Here is an 18,361-nt window from a genome sequence, read left to right on the forward strand (position 1 = left end):
AAATTGTAATTATACAAACTATCATTTGTATAAACATGCTTTGTTTTGTTTTTGGTTTTTGTCTTTGAATAACAATTGCTTTTTATATATATATAAAGTGTGATACATCAGCTTAAAAAGCCAATGTAATTCTAGGCTGTTCCAATGGGATCATGAGGTCTAAATCCGGGTGAGATAAGCGGTATATAAATACTGTAAATAAAGAAATAAATAAGTATTAGTGGACTCTTTTCTAGACTTGGGTCAGGCCTCCCCTGGAATCAACCTGCGTCCAGTTCTGGGGAGCACAATTCAAACAAGATTTTGAGATGCCTGGAATGTCTCCAGAGAAGGGCGATAGGGAATGACTGAGGGAGCTGGGGATGTTTAGTTTGGAGGGAAAAGGCTGAGTGGACAGGAGAGCTGATATTTGGAAGGATGTCCCATTGAGGAGAAAAGGGGAAGTTCTTCCTTCTTTTCTGGAGACTAAAATATAAAGCAGTGGATTTGAATTGCAGGAAAGCAATTCCTGATGCTGTGAGCTGTTCAGCCATGGAAGCATTGTTACTTCTCAGGAGCCTCTCTTCCCAAGCCCTGGACTTCCACTTCCAGGGGACTCCATGTCCCAGAATCCCTGATCTTGATCCAAGGCAGTTGATGCTTCTGGGTGTTGAAGCTCAAGAAATCCTGGAGGAATAGTTCAGGAATCCCTGCTCCAAAGATTGGAGGGAATGTCTCTCTTGGACTACAACTCCCATCATCCCAGCAAAAAGGCCTCACATTAAATGGTTGGAGAACCCTCGGTGTTGTAGTCCAAACAAATATGTCTCCCAAGATCTTGAAAGTAAAGGCTTTCTTCATCATGGGATCGCTTATTTATTTACTTACTTACTTACTTTACTTATATACCGCTGTTCTCAGCCCGAAGGCAACTCACAGCGGTTCACAACAAATAAGAACAGCAAAAATTCAATGCTACAGTGTAAAAACAGTTAACGACCTAACATATTACATAATTAATAAACAATTGCTACAATAACCATTCACTATTCACTATCGTCTCATCATCAAAAACATGATCCAGATTCGTCATCCATTATTCCGTTCCAATGTTCATTAACCAATCATTGCACTAATTATTCGAACGCCTGTCAAACAGCCAGGTCTTCACTTTCCTGCGGAATACCATTAGAGATGGTGCTAGTCTAATGTCCGTAGGAAGGGCGTTCCACAGCCGAGGAGCCACCACCGAGAAGGCCCTATCTCTCGTCCCCGCCAGCCGTGCTTGAGAAGCAGGCGGGATTGAGAGCGGGGCCTCCCCGGAACATCTCAAAGTCCTGGTGGGTTCATAGGCAGAGATGCGGTCGGATAGGTAGCTTGGGCCGGAACCGTTTAGGGCTTTATAGGCCAACGCCAGCACTTTGAATTCAGCCCGGTAGCAAATCGGTAGCCAGTGGAGTTGGCGCAGCAGGGGGGGTTGTATGCTCCCTGCGCTCCGCTCCTGATAAAATCATGGCTGCCGAGCGTTGGACTAGTTGGAGCTTCTGAGCCGTCTTCAAAGGTAACCCCACGTAGAGAGCGTTGCAGTAGTCTAAACGCGATGTAACCAGAACGTGGACTACTGTGGCCAAGTCAGACTTCCCAAGGTACGGGCGCAGCTGGTGCAAAAGCTTTAGCTGTGCAAATGCTCCCCTGGTCACGGCCGAAACCTGGGGTTCTAGGCTCAGCGATGAGTCCAGGATTACTCCCAAGCTGCGAACCTGCGTCAGGGGGAGTGTCACCCCATGCAACACAGGCTGTAACCCTATGTCCTGTTCGGCTTTGCGACTGACCAGCAGTACCTCTGTCTTGTCTGGATTCATGTTAATGTGTTGAAGCCTCAGGAGTCTTGGAGGAAGGCCAGATAATGGGAGACCTGGTTGTTTACAGATTTGAGGAATTTGGGCCTTGGGCCTCCTGAAGAGGGGTGTCCTTTTCCTGGGACTCCCACTTCCCCTCCTTTTGTAGTGAACTCAGTAGAAACCAAATATAGTGGGTACGTAATAATAACTTTTTTTGTACCCTACCTCCATCTCCCCAAAGGGACTTGGGGTGACTTACATACGGCACAATGTGCCTGGAACAACACAATACAATAAAAGAGAAAACCACAAGCATATAAAATAATTATTTATACTTAAAATAGTGCCCAATAACCTAAGTTACCTGGTGAGGTTCCACTAAATCAGATCGGCCAGGACAGGGAACAAAGTTATTTGAGTTTGAAGGCAAACAAGACAGAGGTCCTCCTGGTCAGTCGCAAAGCTGAACAGGGCATACATAGGGTTACAGCCTGTGTCGGATGGGGTTCCACTCCCCCTGAAGACGCAGGTTCGCAGCTTGGGAGTGATCCTGGACTCATCGCTGAGCCTGGAAGCCCAGGTCTCGGTGGTGGCCGGGAGAGCTTTTGAACAATTAAAACATGTGCACCAGCTGCGCCCGTACCTTGGGAAGTCGGATCTGGCCACGGTGGTCCAGGCTCTTGTTACATCCCGATTAGATTACTGCAACACACTCTACGTGGGGTTGCCTTTGAAGACTGTTCGGAAACTCCAACTAGTCCAGCGGGAGGCAGCCAGACTGCTCACCAGAGCGTCATACAGGGAGCATACCACCCCCCTGTTACGTCAGCTCCACTGGCTGCCGATCCAGTTCCGAGCAAAATTCAAAGTGCTGGTTTTGACCTACAAAACCCTATACGGTTCCGGCCCAGTGTATTTGTCTGAACTGATCTCCCTCTACGTCCCACTCCGGAGTCTAAGATCTTCTGGGGAGGCCCTGCTCTCGACCCCGCCTCTATCACAAGTGAGTTTGGTGGGGACAAGGAGCAGGGCCTTCTCGGTGGTGGCCCCCCACCTGTGGAATTCACTCCCCGGGGAAATTAGATCTGCAACATCGCTCCTTTCCTTTAGGAAAAAACTGAAAACATGGATTTGGGACCAGGCATTCGGATAATCGGGCAGATAAAGAAAGGACTTGACAATGATTAGGAAATGATTAATGGAATAGAACTATGGAACTCTGAAAGACGAAGTGCTGAGCATGAGAATAGTTTTTATAGTTTTTTATATGACATGTTATGTACTGATTGTTTTGATTGTTTTTAACTGTGATAATTGTTTTAGCTATGGTTTTGTATAATATGTGTAATTTGTATAGGCATCGAGTTGTGCCTTCTTTGTAAGCTGCCCTGAGTCCCCCCTTGGGGGTTGAGAAGGGTGGGGTAAAAGTACCCGAAATAAATAAATAAATAAATAAACTCATCACAATTTGGCCAAAATGGATGCCAGGCCTAAGTTACCACTCGAAGATGTACAAGCATACCTTCACAGAGAAAATCATGACCTTCAATACACTTTCACAGCTATTCAGACCCCCCCCCCCCCATGCCTCCCTCCTGATTGCACTGTTCAACAGAGAAAAAGTTGCGGGCCTGAAAATAGTTGTTCTTTTATGATTTTGGGGTGCTGAAAATGAAAATGGCATTTAGAAATGTATATTGGCTCTAGTTTTTATGATATAAGCAATCACGTGATCATGTATGGTTGAAAAAATGCATGTTGCGACTTACACTATGGAAGATTCTAGAATACTCCAGAAAGTTTGATGACGCAGTATTAGTGCCGTGTGCAAAAGCTAGAAAGCCCTTTATAAGGCCAGACTTTTGAACGGTGAGGGTCAGTCAGTTGAAGACTGAGACAGTATCGTTAAACATCGTTTTACATTGTTCTTTTTGCTGTAGTTATGTCTCCTCGCATGTGTGTAAATAAAGCATTATGGAAAAAAGAGATCAAAGCCAATGGACTCCGTCAATGCTGTCAGACTCCTGCTGAGGGAATCCTTTCCTTGAATACAAAAGAAAAGTCAAGAGAAGCAAACAGGATATAAACTAAAGTCACGATTAAAGCGACATTGAAACTTTCAGACTTTTCAACTGCATTCGGCCTACTAATAGAGTTTCTTGCCGCACAAACATAAACAATAGACTAATTAAATAAATATTTCTCATGTATAAACTATTGCCAATATATTTTGACTAAAATTTAGTAAATATTCACGGTTTATATACATGCGGTAAGGTTAGGCGCATTATCATAATATTAACGAATTACCTATTGTGGAGAAAATTGAAATAGCTGTTGCATAAAAACCAGAGCCAATTAACACATTTAATTATTATATTTGAATTCAACATGTTAAATTTATTAAGAAACGGCACATTTCGTTTCCGCAACTGAGAAAAACTGAAAAATTGTAGGTGTTGGCTGTGACATGAGCCAGCACCATGGTGGGTAACGAGCCCCCGGTGGTGCAGTGGGTTAAACCCCTGTGCCAGCAGGACAGAAGACCGACAGGTCGCAGGTTCGAATCCGGGGAGAGGCGGATGAGCTCCCTCTATTAGCTCCAGCTCCTCATGCGGGGTCATGAGAGAAGCCTCCCACAAGGATGATAAAAACATCAAATCATCCAGGCGTCCCCTGGGCAACGTCCTTGCAGATGGCCAATTCTCTCACACCAGAAGCGACTTGCTCCTGACACGACCAAAAAAAAAACCCATGGTGGGTGGGGGTTCCGTTTACGTCACAGATGGAAGGAGAGGTTCCCCATGGCAGGAAGAAGAGCCTATTTATTTTATTTATTGTGTCATCAACAACCATTGTATTCCAATTTTAACAGAGCAAAACAAACACACAGATTAAAAAGAAAAAGGAGGAAAAAAAACACAGATTTTGCAAATTTGGTATTTGGTTAAATGTCCTTTGACCAGTATCTGGCCCCTTGGAGTGACTCTGGTGTTGCCGCAAGAAGGTCCTCCCTTGTGCATGTGGCAGGGCTCAGGTTGCATTGCAGCAGGTGGTCAATGGTTTGCTCCTCTCCACACTCACATGCCGAAGATTCCACTTTGTGGCCCCATTTCTGAAGGTTGGCTCTGCATCTCGTGGTGCCAGAGCGCAGTCTGTTCAGCGCCTTCCAAGTCGCCCAGTCTTCTGAGTGCCCAGGAGGGAGTCTCTCATCTGGTATCACCCATGAATTGAGGTGCTGGGTTTGGGCCTGCCACTTTTGGACTCTCGCTTGCTGAGGTGTTCCAGCGAGTGTCTCTGTAGATCTAAGAAAACTATGTCTTGATTTAAGTCGTTGACGTGCTGGCTGATACCCAAACAGGGGATGAGCTGGAGATGTCTCTGCCTTGGTCCTTTCACTATTGGCTGCTACTTCCCGGCAGATGTCAGGTGGTGCAATACCAGCTAAGCAGTGTAATTTCTCCAGTGGTGTAGGGCGCAGACAGCCCGTGATAATGCGGCATGTCTCATTAAGAGCCACACGCACTGTTTGAGTGGTGAGATGTGTTCCACACTGGGCATGCATACTCAGCAGCAGAGTAACACAGCGCGAGGGCAGATGTCTTCATGTGTCTGGTTGTGATCCCCAGGTTGTGCCAGTCAGCTTTCGTATGATATTGTTTCTGGCACCCACTTTTTGCTTGATGTTCAGGCAGTGCTTCTTGTAGGTCAGAGCACGGTCCAGAGTGACTCCCAGGTATTTGGGTGTGCTGCAATGCTCCAGTGGGATTCCTTCCCAGGTAATCCTCAGAGAAGGTAATCCTGCCTGCCTGCCTCCCGTCCTCCTTCCTGCAGTCCGGCTCCTTTAAAACGAAGCTCCGCCCCTCTTTGGGCGCCTGCCCGCGCCCGCCATAACAACGCCGGGCGGAAGTAGGGCTTCTGGGTGACGTCACGGCCAGGCCGTTGGGGGCGCTTCCGGTTGGGCCTAGCTGAGGGAGAGACAGCCACGCTTCTTCCCGGGAGCAGTGTGTGAGTGGAAGGTGAGGGAAGGAAGGCCTCGGGAGTGTGGGAGTGTGAGAAGCGGGGAGCAGGATGGGCCTCCTTCTGGCCTCCCCTCAGGCCCGGCTCGTTTCTTCCTTCATCCGTCCCTTCATCCCTTCCCTCCTCTCTCTCTTCCTTCCTTATTCCCTTTCTTCATCCCTTTCTTCCTTCTCTCCCTCCTCTCTTCCTTCATTCCTCCCTTCATCCCTTCCTTCCTCTCTTCTTTCCTTGCTCCCTTTCTTCCTTCTCTCCCTCCTCTCTTCCTTCATTCCTCCCTTCATCCCTTCCTTCCTCTCTTCTTTCCTTGCTCCCTTTCTTCCTTCTCTCCCTCCTCTCTTCCTTCATTCCTCCCTTCATCCCTTCCTTCCTCTCTTCTTTCCTTGCTCCCTTTCTTCCTTCTCTCCCTCCTCTCTTCCTTCATTCCTCCCTTCATCCCTTCCTTCCTCTCTTCTTTCCTTGCTCCCTTTCTTCCTTCTCTCCCTCCTCTCTTCCTTCATTCCTCCCTTCATCCCTTCCTTCCTCTCTTCTTTCCTTGCTCCCTTTCTTCCTTCTCTCCCTCCTCTCTTCCTTCATTCCTCCCTTCATCCCTTCCTTCCTCTCTTCTTTCCTTGCTCCCTTTCTTCCTTCTCTCCCTCCTCTCTTCCTTCATTCCTCCCTTCATCCCTTCCTTCCTCTCTTCTTTCCTTGCTCCCTTTCTTCCTTCTCTCCCTCCTCTCTTCCTTCATTCCTCCCTTCATCCCTTCCTTCCTCTCTTCTTTCCTTGCTCCCTTTCTTCCTTCTCTCCCTCCTCTCTTCCTTCATTCCTCCCTTCATCCCTTCCTTCCTCTCTTCTTTCCTTGCTCCCTTTCTTCCTTCTCTCCCTCCTCTCTTCCTTCATTCCTCCCTTCATCCCTTCCTTCCTCTCTTCTTTCCTTGCTCCCTTTCTTCCTTCTCTCCCTCCTCTCTTCCTTCATTCCTCCCTTCATCCCTTCCTTCCTCTCTTCTTTCCTTGCTCCCTTTCTTCCTTCTCTCCCTCCTCTCTTCCTTCATTCCTCCCTTCATCCCTTCCTTCCTCTCTTCTTTCCTTGCTCCCTTTCTTCCTTCTCTCCCTCCTCTCTTCCTTCATTCCTCCCTTCATCCCTTCCTTCCTCTCTTCTTTCCTTGCTCCCTTTCTTCCTTCTCTCCCTCCTCTCTTCCTTCATTCCTCCCTTCAGCCCTTCCTTCCTCTCTTCTTTCCTTGCTCCCTTTCTTCCTTCTCTCCCTCCTCTCTTCCTTCATTCCTCCCTTCATCCCTTCCTTCCTCTCTTCTTTCCTTGCTCCCTTTCTTCCTTCTCTCCCTCCTCTCTTCCTTCATTCCTCCCTTCATCCCTTCCTTCCTCTCTTCTTTCCTTGCTCCCTTTCTTCCTTCTCTCCCTCCTCTCTTCCTTCATTCCTCCCTTCAGCCCTTCCTTCCTCTCTTCTTTCCTTGCTCCCTTTCTTCCTTCTCTCCCTCCTCTCTTCCTTCATTCCTCCCTTCATCCCTTCCTTCCTCTCTTCTTTCCTTGCTCCCTTTCTTCCTTCTCTCCCTCCTCTCTTCCTTCATTCCTCCCTTCATCCCTTCCTTCCTCTCTTCTTTCCTTGCTCCCTTTCTTCCTTCTCTCCCTCCTCTCTTCCTTCATTCCTCCCTTCATCCCTTCCTTCCTCTCTTCTTTCCTTGCTCCCTTTCTTCCTTCTCTCCCTCCTCTCTTCCTTCATTCCTCCCTTCATCCCTTCCTTCCTCTCTTCTTTCCTTGCTCCCTTTCTTCCTTCTCTCCCTCCTCTCTTCCTTCATTCCTCCCTTCATCCCTTCCTTCCTCTCTTCTTTCCTTGCTCCCTTTCTTCCTTCTCTCCCTCCTCTCTTCCTTCATTCCTCCCTTCATCCCTTCCTTCCTCCCTTCTTTCCTTGCTCCCTTTCTTCCTTCTCTCCCTCCTCTCTTCCTTCATTCCTCCCTTCATCCCTTCCTTCCTCCCTTCTTTCCTTGCTCCCTTTCTTCCTTCTCTCCCTCCTCTCTTCCTTCATTCCTCCCTTCATCCCTTCCTTCCTCCCTTCTTTCCTTGCTCCCTTTCTTCCTTCTCTCCCTCCTCTCTTCCTTCATTCCTCCCTTCATCCCTTCCTTCCTCCCTTCTTTCCTTGCTCCCTTTCTTCCTTCTCTCCCTCCTCTCTTCCTTCATTCCTCCCTTCATCCCTTCCTTCCTCCCTTCTTTCCTTGCTCCCTTTCTTCCTTCTCTCCCTCCTCTCTTCCTTCATTCCTCCCTTCATCCCTTCCTTCCTCTCTTCTTTCCTTGCTCCCTTTCTTCCTTCTCTCCCTCCTCTCTTCCTTCATTCCTCCCTTCATCCCTTCCTTCCTCTCTTCTTTCCTTGCTCCCTTTCTTCCTTCTCTCCCTCCTCTCTTCCTTCATTCCTCCCTTCATCCCTTCCTTCCTCTCTTCTTTCCTTGCTCCCTTTCTTCCTTCTCTCCCTCCTCTCTTCCTTCATTCCTCCCTTCATCCCTTCCTTCCTCTCTTCTTTCCTTGCTCCCTTTCTTCCTTCTCTCCCTCCTCTCTTCCTTCATTCCTCCCTTCATCCCTTCCTTCCTCTCTTCTTTCCTTGCTCCCTTTCTTCCTTCTCTCCCTCCTCTCTTCCTTCATTCCTCCCTTCATCCCTTCCTTCCTCTCTTCTTTCCTTGCTCCCTTTCTTCCTTCTCTCCCTCCTCTCTTCCTTCATTCCTCCCTTCATCCCTTCCTTCCTCTCTTCTTTCCTTGCTCCCTTTCTTCCTTCTCTCCCTCCTCTCTTCCTTCATTCCTCCCTTCATCCCTTCCTTCCTCTCTTCTTTCCTTGCTCCCTTTCTTCCTTCTCTCCCTCCTCTCTTCCTTCATTCCTCCCTTCATCCCTTCCTTCCTCTCTTCTTTCCTTGCTCCCTTTCTTCCTTCTCTCCCTCCTCTCTTCCTTCATTCCTCCCTTCATCCCTTCCTTCCTCTCTTCTTTCCTTGCTCCCTTTCTTCCTTCTCTCCCTCCTCTCTTCCTTCATTCCTCCCTTCATCCCTTCCTTCCTCTCTTCTTTCCTTGCTCCCTTTCTTCCTTCTCTCCCTCCTCTCTTCCTTCATTCCTCCCTTCATCCCTTCCTTCCTCTCTTCTTTCCTTGCTCCCTTTCTTCCTTCTCTCCCTCCTCTCTTCCTTCATTCCTCCCTTCATCCCTTCCTTCCTCTCTTCTTTCCTTGCTCCCTTTCTTCCTTCTCTCCCTCCTCTCTTCCTTCATTCCTCCCTTCATCCCTTCCTTCCTCCCTTCTTTCCTTGCTCCCTTTCTTCCTTCTCTCCCTCCTCTCTTCCTTCATTCCTCCCTTCATCCCTTCCTTCCTCCCTTCTTTCCTTGCTCCCTTTCTTCCTTCTCTCCCTCCTCTCTTCCTTCATTCCTCCCTTCATCCCTTCCTTCCTCTCTTCTTTCCTTGCTCCCTTTCTTCCTTCTCTCCCTCCTCTCTTCCTTCATTCCTCCCTTCATCCCTTCCTTCCTCTCTTCTTTCCTTGCTCCCTTTCTTCCTTCTCTCCCTCCTCTCTTCCTTCATTCCTCCCTTCATCCCTTCCTTCCTCTCTTCTTTCCTTGCTCCCTTTCTTCCTTCTCTCCCTCCTCTCTTCCTTCATTCCTCCCTTCATCCCTTCCTTCCTCTCTTCTTTCCTTGCTCCCTTTCTTCCTTCTCTCCCTCCTCTCTTCCTTCATTCCTCCCTTCATCCCTTCCTTCCTCTCTTCTTTCCTTGCTCCCTTTCTTCCTTCTCTCCCTCCTCTCTTCCTTCATTCCTCCCTTCATCCCTTCCTTCCTCTCTTCTTTCCTTGCTCCCTTTCTTCCTTCTCTCCCTCCTCTCTTCCTTCATTCCTCCCTTCATCCCTTCCTTCCTCTCTTCTTTCCTTGCTCCCTTTCTTCCTTCTCTCCCTCCTCTCTTCCTTCATTCCTCCCTTCATCCCTTCCTTCCTCTCTTCTTTCCTTGCTCCCTTTCTTCCTTCTCTCCCTCCTCTCTTCCTTCATTCCTCCCTTCATCCCTTCCTTCCTCTCTTCTTTCCTTGCTCCCTTTCTTCCTTCTCTCCCTCCTCTCTTCCTTCATTCCTCCCTTCATCCCTTCCTTCCTCTCTTCTTTCCTTGCTCCCTTTCTTCCTTCTCTCCCTCCTCTCTTCCTTCATTCCTCCCTTCATCCCTTCCTTCCTCTCTTCTTTCCTTGCTCCCTTTCTTCCTTCTCTCCCTCCTCTCTTCCTTCATTCCTCCCTTCATCCCTTCCTTCCTCTCTTCTTTCCTTGCTCCCTTTCTTCCTTCTCTCCCTCCTCTCTTCCTTCATTCCTCCCTTCATCCCTTCCTTCCTCTCTTCTTTCCTTGCTCCCTTTCTTCCTTCTCTCCCTCCTCTCTTCCTTCATTCCTCCCTTCATCCCTTCCTTCCTCTCTTCTTTCCTTGCTCCCTTTCTTCCTTCTCTCCCTCCTCTCTTCCTTCATTCCTCCCTTCATCCCTTCCTTCCTCTCTTCTTTCCTTGCTCCCTTTCTTCCTTCTCTCCCTCCTCTCTTCCTTCATTCCTCCCTTCATCCCTTCCTTCCTCTCTTCCTTCCTTGCTCCCTTTCTTCCTTCTCTCCCTCCTCTCTTCCTTCATTCCTCCCTTCATCCCTTCCTTCCTCTCTCTATTCCTTCCTTATTCCCTTCCTTCATCCCTTTCTTCCTTCTCTCACCCCTTCCTTACCTCATTCCTCCCTTCATCCCTTCCTTCCTCTCTTCCTTCCTTACTCCCTTTCTTCATCCCTTTCTTCCTTCTCTCCCTCCTTCCTTACTTCATTCCTCCCTTCATCCCTTCCTTCCTTGTTCCCTCCCTCCCTCCCTTTCTTCCTTCTCTCCCTCCTTTCTTCCTTCTTCCCTTTCTACATCCCTTTCTTCCTTCTCTCCCTCCTTTCTTCCTTCATTCCTCCCTTCATCACTTCCTTCCTCTCTCTCTCTCTTCCTTCCTTATTCCCTTCCTTCATCCCTTTCTTCCTTCTCTCACCCCTTCCTTACCTCATTCCTCCCTTCATCCCTTCCTTCCTCTCTTCCTTCCTTACTCCCTTTCTTCATCCCTTTCTTCCTTCTCTCCCTCCTTCCTTACTTCATTCCTCCCTTCATCCCTTCCTTCCTTGTTCCCTCCCTCCCTCCCTTTCTTCCTTCTCTCCCTCCTTTCTTCCTTCATTCCTCCCTTCATCCCTTTCTTCCTTCTCTCCCTGCTTTCTTCCTTCATTCCTCCCTTCATCCCTTCTTTCCTCTCTTCCTTCCTTGCTCCCTTTCTTCCTTCTCCCCCTCCTTTCTTCCTTCATCCCTTCCTCTCTCTATTCCTTCCTTATTCCCTTTCTTCAACCCTTTCTTCCTTCTCTCCCTCCTTTCTTCCTTCATTCCTCCCTTCATCCCTTCCTTCCTCTCTTCCTTCCTTGCTCCCTTTCTTCCTTCTCTCCCTCCTCTCTTCCTTCATTCCTCCCTTCATCCCTTCCTTCCTCTCTCTATTCCTTCCTTATTCCCTTCCTTCATCCCTTTCTTCCTTCTCTCACCCCTTCCTTACTTCATTCCTCCCTTCATCCCTTCCTTCCTCTCTTCTTTCCTTGCTCCCTTTCTTACTCCACTTTGGCAGAAAAAACGAAATGCAAAGATACAGAATGGGGGACAATGAGGCCTGGCTCGAGAACAGTACGTGTGAAAAAGATCTTGGAGTCCTCGTGGACAACAAGTTAACCATGAGCCAGGAATGTGATGTGGCGGCAAAAAAAGCCAATGGGATTTTGGCCTGCATCAATAGGAGCATAGTGTCTAGATCTAAGGAAGTAATGCTACCCCTCTATTCCGCTTTGGTTAGACCACACCTGGAATATTGTGTCCAATTCTGGGCACCACAATTCAAGAGAGATATTGACAAGCTGGAATGTGTCCAGAGGAGGGCGACTCAAATGATCAAGGGTCTGGAGAACAAGCCCTATGAGGAGCGGCTTAAGGAGCTGGACATGTTTAGCCTGAAGAAAAGAAGGCTGAGAGGGGATATGATAGCCATGTATAAATATGTTGGAGGAAGCCACAGGGAGGAGGGAGCAAGCTTGTTTTCTGCTTCCCTGGAGACTAGGATGCAATGGAACAATGGCTTCAAACTACAAGAGGAGATTCCATCTGAACATTAGGAAGAACTTCCTGACTGTGAGAGCCGTTCAGCAGTGGAACTCTCTGCCCCGGAGTGTGATGGAGGCTCCTTCTTTGGAAGCTTTTAAACAGAGGCTGGATGGCCATCTGTCAGGGGTGATTTGAATGCAATGTTTCTGCTTCTTGGCAGAATGGGGTTGGACTGGATGGCCCATGAGGTCTCTTCCAACTCTTTGATTTTATGATTCTCTCCCTCCTTCCTTCCTTCATCCCTTCCTTCATCCCTTCCTTCCTTATTCCCTTCATCCCTTTCTTCATTTCTCTCCTTCCTTCCCTACTTCATGCCTCCCTTCATCCCTTCCATCCTCTCTTCCTTCTGCTCTTCCTTCTTTGTTCCCTTCCTTCCTCCCTTTCTTCCCTCCCTCCCTTCCTCCCTTTCTTCCTTCTTCATCCCTTCCTTACTTCATTCCTTGGCTCGGCTTCTTGAGAGGGGACATTCCAGAGCCATCGTGTCTATTGCCCTGGGTAGTTAATGATTTAGTCATTGTGGATCTTAATCTTTTTGAATGGTGTCTTCAAAATTATTAACTCTCATTCATTCATTCTTTCATTCAATTCCATTCAAACCATATATCATATCAAATCTGCACATTGTATTTCTTGTGACAAGCGGATGGTGAATCCTGGGTGGCATATGTTGTTCTGTGTCAGAAAGTAGAGCTGAGGTGTTCTCTCCAGTGCAGTTTTCTGAATCAACACCCCAAATAACCAAACCAAATCTAATGTTGACCAAAAACTGATTCGTAACCCTTTGGGTCCTAATGTTGGAGAGGGGTCCCTGGCCAAAGTGGCCCCTGGTCCCAAAAAAGGTTGGGAGCCACGGCACTAGACAGACGGCACAAGGGATTGCAAATGGAAGCCTAGGCAAGCCATGGGAAAGTCAAACAGGGACCCCGCAGAGATGCCCGCTCTCTCTTCTTCTGTTTATATGAGATCTTAAAGTATTGTTTAGGGACATAAGAGGTGAGGAAAAGATTTCTGAAATAAGAATTGAAAAGGAAAATACAATTTAATATGAGAAAAGAGTTCATACAGAGAGTTCTAGAGGGTGAAGTATATGATTTTAGCTTTCTTTGTGACTAAATTGGAAGAGACCGGAGGTCACCTATCTTCCCCCCTATTTTTCTTTTTCCCTCCCCGCCTTCTCTTCTGCCGTCTCCCCGTTATGTAACGTCCTCCTCTCCAAAGCCCGCCTGGTGCAGAGGTTGATGCAATCCCAGTCTCCAGGTCTGCATTATCAGGCCTTTCCTTTCAAGTAAATTACAAGTTCTAAACCATTAATGAAACAGACACACAACACTGCAGAGATGGAGGTAATATGTGAAGCCTGGGTTGGCTGCAACACACCCACCGCTCCCCATTCATGAGCAAAGGAAGGGCGGGAAGGATGTCAGTGCCTTCGGGAGGCAGGAAGAGGAGGGCAGGGGGGCCTGCAAAGAAAGGAGGGGAGGGTGGACTCAAAAGGAGAAGGCCCAAAAAGCCACGCGGAGGAAGAATCCCTGCAGCCTATTATTATTATTATTATTATTATTATTATTATTATCTTTATTTATACCCTGCAAAATCTCCCGAAGGACTCGATGGGGCTTACAATGGCCAAGGCCGCCAAGAAACAACAACATACAAATATAACCGTAAAACTCATAAGCAAATAATAAAACATCAAGCAAACAATAAAACTCTAAAAACAATGACACCATGACGCATTTAAAAACCTAAAGGCCGGGCCAAGTGTAATGGATAAAATTTTAAAAGGGCTGAACTTGACATGAGGTATGTAGAGGTTTTTGGAGGTAGGTGCAATGTGCAGACAATCCTAGTCTCTCACAAAGTGCATTTGGGACATGATGCCGGGAGTTTCCTAATCTGGAAAGGCACACTGGAACAGCCAGGTCTTCAGGCTCTTCCTAAAGATTGCCAACGTTGGGGCTTGTCTGATGTCCTTGGGGAGGGAGTTCCAGAGTTGGGGGGCCACCACAGAGAAGGCCCTGTCCCTTACAATAACAACCCAACAAAAAACGTTTTTCTTGGTTTTTTGGCCTGTTCCTGGGGTTATTTGGGGTGCTGATTCAGAAAATTGCATTATATAGACCACATCAGCTCTAGATTAATAAGTATGGCTTTCTGTGGGCAAACAGATGGTGACTACTGGATGGCATATGTTCTATCTTCCATCGTGGAATATGTTGACTCCATCTCAGTTTCCTGGTCAGATGTTGATTCTTCATGATGGGTGTTAGCCTTGTGTTGACTTCCTTCTTAACATTGTAAAAAAAATCTCTTATCATTGTCACAGTTCTTATCACAGTTTGTTTTTTCAATTCCCATTAGCAGGTTTTAATTATAATCCAGCAAGCAGGTAGTTAATGATTTAGTCATTGCGGGATGCAGGTGGGACCGTGAGCAGGGCCTCTCCAGATGGGAACGTGTGGGTTCATATATGGAAAGTTAGCGTCTGGCCTTCCAAGTAGGAGAAGAGCGTGCTTCCCATTTGAAATTCTGTGTTTGTTTCCTGCAGAGTTTGTAGTTGAGCGAGGCCCAGGACGTTTCCGGGTGAGAATTATAAAGACCCCTCCCTAAACACCTTCCACACACAGAATCTTTGGGCACCGTCCCCTTTGTACCTGAGGAGGGATTGTTCATAGTTGGGCAAGTGTCAAAGTATTTGTCACCTTCCCTCTTCCTCTTGGTTTGCTACAGCAATAGACTTGTTCTTTGTGTTCCATGAGATCTTTCTCTGTTCAGCTCCTGAAGAGATTTTCCTCTCATTTGTCTGACAGGTAACTTCCGAACAAGTTCTGCAAAGAACACCTTGTGAGATTTTTGCCCGAGGAGTGCTGCAAGTCTATAGTGACTTCAAGTACACAGCAATGACAACAAGAAAAAATAAGTACGAGAAAAATATATTTGAAGCTACATACCTGTGCTGTTAAGGGGGGAAATAAGATTGTGCTGTAGAAAGAGAGGTCTGGGAAACCAAGCAGAAGGCTACAGCAATACAAAAACTGTCCTGTTCAGGAGGTTATATCTGTGAACCCCTGGCATCATATTTGAATTATAAATGTAAAAGAATGGCAAGCCCTCTACCTCCCAATCCTAGATCAGACACAGGGGAGAAGTTACATCAGTGTATGCAATGTGTAAAACAATTTGATAGGGAAAGTTCTTTTACTATACATGAACGGACCCACACAGGGGAGAAGCCATATCAATGCATGGAATGTGGAAAATGTTTCAGTCGCAGGGACAATCTACGGTCCCATCTAAGGATCCACACAGGGGAGAAGCCACATAAATGCATGGAATGTGGAGAAAGCTTCAGTCGCAGTGGCAATCTACGGTCCCATCAAAGGAAGCACACAGGGGAGAAGCCATATAAATGTATGGAATGTGGAAAGAGCTTCAGTGAGAGTGGCACTCTACGTTCCCATCTATGGACGCACACAGGGGAGAAGCCACATAAATGCATGGAATGTGGAGAAAGCTTCAGTCGCAGTGGCAATTTACGTTCCCATCTAAGGACCCACACAGGGGAGAAGCCATATCTATGCATGGAATGTGGAAAATGCTTCAGTCGCAGGGGCATCCTACATTCCCATCAAAGGACGCACACAGGGGAGAAGCCACATAAATGCATGGAATGCGGAGAAAGCTTCAGTCGCAGTGGCAATTTACGTTCCCATCTAATGACCCACACACGGGAGAAACCACATAAATGCATAGAATGTGGGAAAAGCTTCAGTTGGAGTGGCAGTCTACGTTCCCATCAAAGGACGCACACAGGGGAGAAGCCATATAAATGCATGGAATGTGGAGAAAGCTTCAGTCAGAGTGGCCATCTACGGTCCCATCAAAGGATCCACACAGGGGAGAAACCACATAAATGCATAGAATGTGGAGAAAGCTTCAGTTGCAGTGGCACTCTACATTCCCATCAAAGGAGCCACACAGGGGAGAAGCCACATAAATGCATGGAATGTGGAAAGTGCTTCAGTCAGAATAGCAATCTGTGTGCCCATAAAAGGATCCACACAGGGGAGAAGCCATATAAATGTATGGAATGTGGAGAAAGCTTCAGTCAGAGTGGCCATCTACGGTCCCATCAAAGGATCCACACTGGGGAAAAACCACACAAATGCATGGAATGTGGAGAAAGCTTCAGTCGGAGTGGCCATCTGCGTTCCCATCAAAGGATCCACACAGGGGAGAAACCACATAAATGCATGGAATGTGGAGAAAGCTTCAGTCGGAGTGGCCATCTACGGTCCCATCAAAGGATCCACACAGGGGAGAAGCCATATAAATGCATTGAATGTGGAAAAAGCTTCAGTCAGAGTGGCAATCTACGTTCCCATCAAAGGATCCACACAGGGGAGAAGCCACATAATTGCATGGAATGTGGAAAAAGCTTCAGTCAGAGTGGCTCTCTACGTTCCCATCAAAGGACTCACACAGGGGAGAAGCCATATAAATGCATGGAATGTGGAAAGAGCTTCAGTCAGAGTTGCCATCTACGGTCCCATCAAAGGACTCACACAGGGGAGAAGCCATAGAAATGCATGGAACGTGGAAAGAGCTTCAGTCGTGGTGACAGATTACATTCCCATCTAAGAACCCACACAGGGGAGAAGCCACATCAATGCAAAGAACTCAGAGCAATATTCAGTTGCAGTGGACATTAGCGCTCCCTCAGAGGACCCACACAGGGGAGAAGCATGATCTCCAGACCTTTAAAAATTAGAATAGATCCCGCATTAGAAATAAAGCTATTGACTCTACTCTTTATTCCCATTTCAGTGAGAAATCCTACTCATACACTAGCTTCAGATTCTGCGCATTAGAAAAGGTAACCACACAACCCCATCAATACTGACTTCAGAGAGCGGCTTTTTGGATGTTCATGTTACATACCGTTTCCCCAGATGGGTTAAACGATAGAGTAGATCTCTCTTGTTTTCTGCAATTGACCTGTATCTTTACAAGGGGAGGCTTCTCCATGGGTTTTTGCTCGCACTTGAAAAACCTGCAGACTCACGGCTATGGAAAGTCCTTGAGCAGAGCCATTCACTCCTCTGGAGAAAGTAATAAGTAACAGGAACAATGATTGTTGAATCGAGTTAGTTAATTCCTTAGAAGAGATCAACTTAAATTGACTATAAATATGTGAAAGGAAGCCACAGGGAGGAGGGAGCAAGCTTGTTTTCTGCTTCCTTGGAGACTAGGACGCGGAACAATGGCTTCAAACTTCAAGAGAGGAGATCCCATCTGAACATTAGGAAGAACTTCCTGACTGTGAGAGCCGTTCAGCAGTGGAACTCTCTGCCCCGGAGTGTGGTGAAGGCTCCTTCTTTGGAAGCTTTTAAGCAGAGGCTGGATGGCCATTTGTCAGGGGTGATTTGAATGCAATATTCCTGCTTCTTAGCAGAATGGGGTTGGACTGGATGGCCCATGAGGTCTCTTCCAACTCTTTGATTCTATGATTCTATGATGAAATAGCAAAGAAGTGATAGCTTTCCAAAAAAAAAGTGAGGAACTGTTGAGGAACTGTTGAGAACTCAGCATGTTGTGAATGAGAACTTATTTTTTAGTGTTTATTATGGATGTTTTTCTTGATTGAATAATTGATATTTATATAGATTATGCCCATGGTGTTGAGACAATAATAATCTTACTGTATATATGTTGAAGCTGTTTGCAATTTATAATGTAGATTTCAAAGTATGTATGTATGTTTAAAATTCAGTAGCTATGTGTCAAGTAATGTATTGTCTGTATTCGTTGTCTGTCAAACTGGCATTGAATGTTTGCCATATATGTGGATACTGTAATCCGCCCTGAGTCCCCTGCGGGGTGAGAAGGGCGGAATATAAAAACTGTAAATAAATAAATAAATAAAATAAAATAAATATTCCTGTGTGGAAAGAGTTAACTGAACCATGGAAGGAACAGCATTCCTAGAGAGGTCATAAATCAAGTGTGTACAACAAATGTATGCAGCGTCGTACGTCACTCTGGAATGCAAGAGGTGTGGACTAATACTGATAACAGTTTGAGAGTTTACAATGTTACGACCGGACGGAAAAGAAGCAAGTTTACGATGTGCTGAGTGTTAAGTAGCTTCCAATGTATATAGCTGTAAAATAAAGTAGTTTATAGCCTAGGTGGCTGTGATTGATCTGTTCCTGCCTTGCTGTGCTGCCGATGATGCCGACAGTTGGGTTATGGGCCCAGTCAACGCTTCATCGCAGTGCCTGATCTACGATGATTGATGGCGTGAAGGAGATAAGCTGCCACAGTAACCAGACCAGTTCGAGGATGCTGCAAGAAGTGAGTGACTGCTGTGTACCTGCTTTGGAGTAAGTGTTTG

General features: G+C 46.9%; 1 protein-coding gene across 1 annotated transcript in view; it reads left to right on the plus strand.

Moving 5' to 3' along the window:
• LOC137095991 (zinc finger protein 665-like) overlaps nt 1-18,154 on the plus strand; it is a 71,305-nt gene extending 53,151 nt beyond the window's left edge. Inside the window, exon 2 of the mRNA XM_067463272.1 lies at nt 14,775-18,154. Coding sequence (XP_067319373.1) covers nt 15,066-16,547 — 1,482 coding nt within the window. The 5' untranslated portion in view covers nt 14,775-15,065 and the 3' untranslated portion in view covers nt 16,548-18,154. The remainder of the gene's footprint in view (nt 1-14,774) is intronic.
• Nucleotides 18,155-18,361: the final 207 nt, after the last annotated feature.

The sequence above is a fragment of the Anolis sagrei genome, chromosome 2 (assembly GCF_037176765.1).
Source record: "Anolis sagrei isolate rAnoSag1 chromosome 2, rAnoSag1.mat, whole genome shotgun sequence".
In the NCBI taxonomy this organism is placed as follows: Eukaryota; Metazoa; Chordata; class Lepidosauria; order Squamata; family Dactyloidae; genus Anolis; species Anolis sagrei.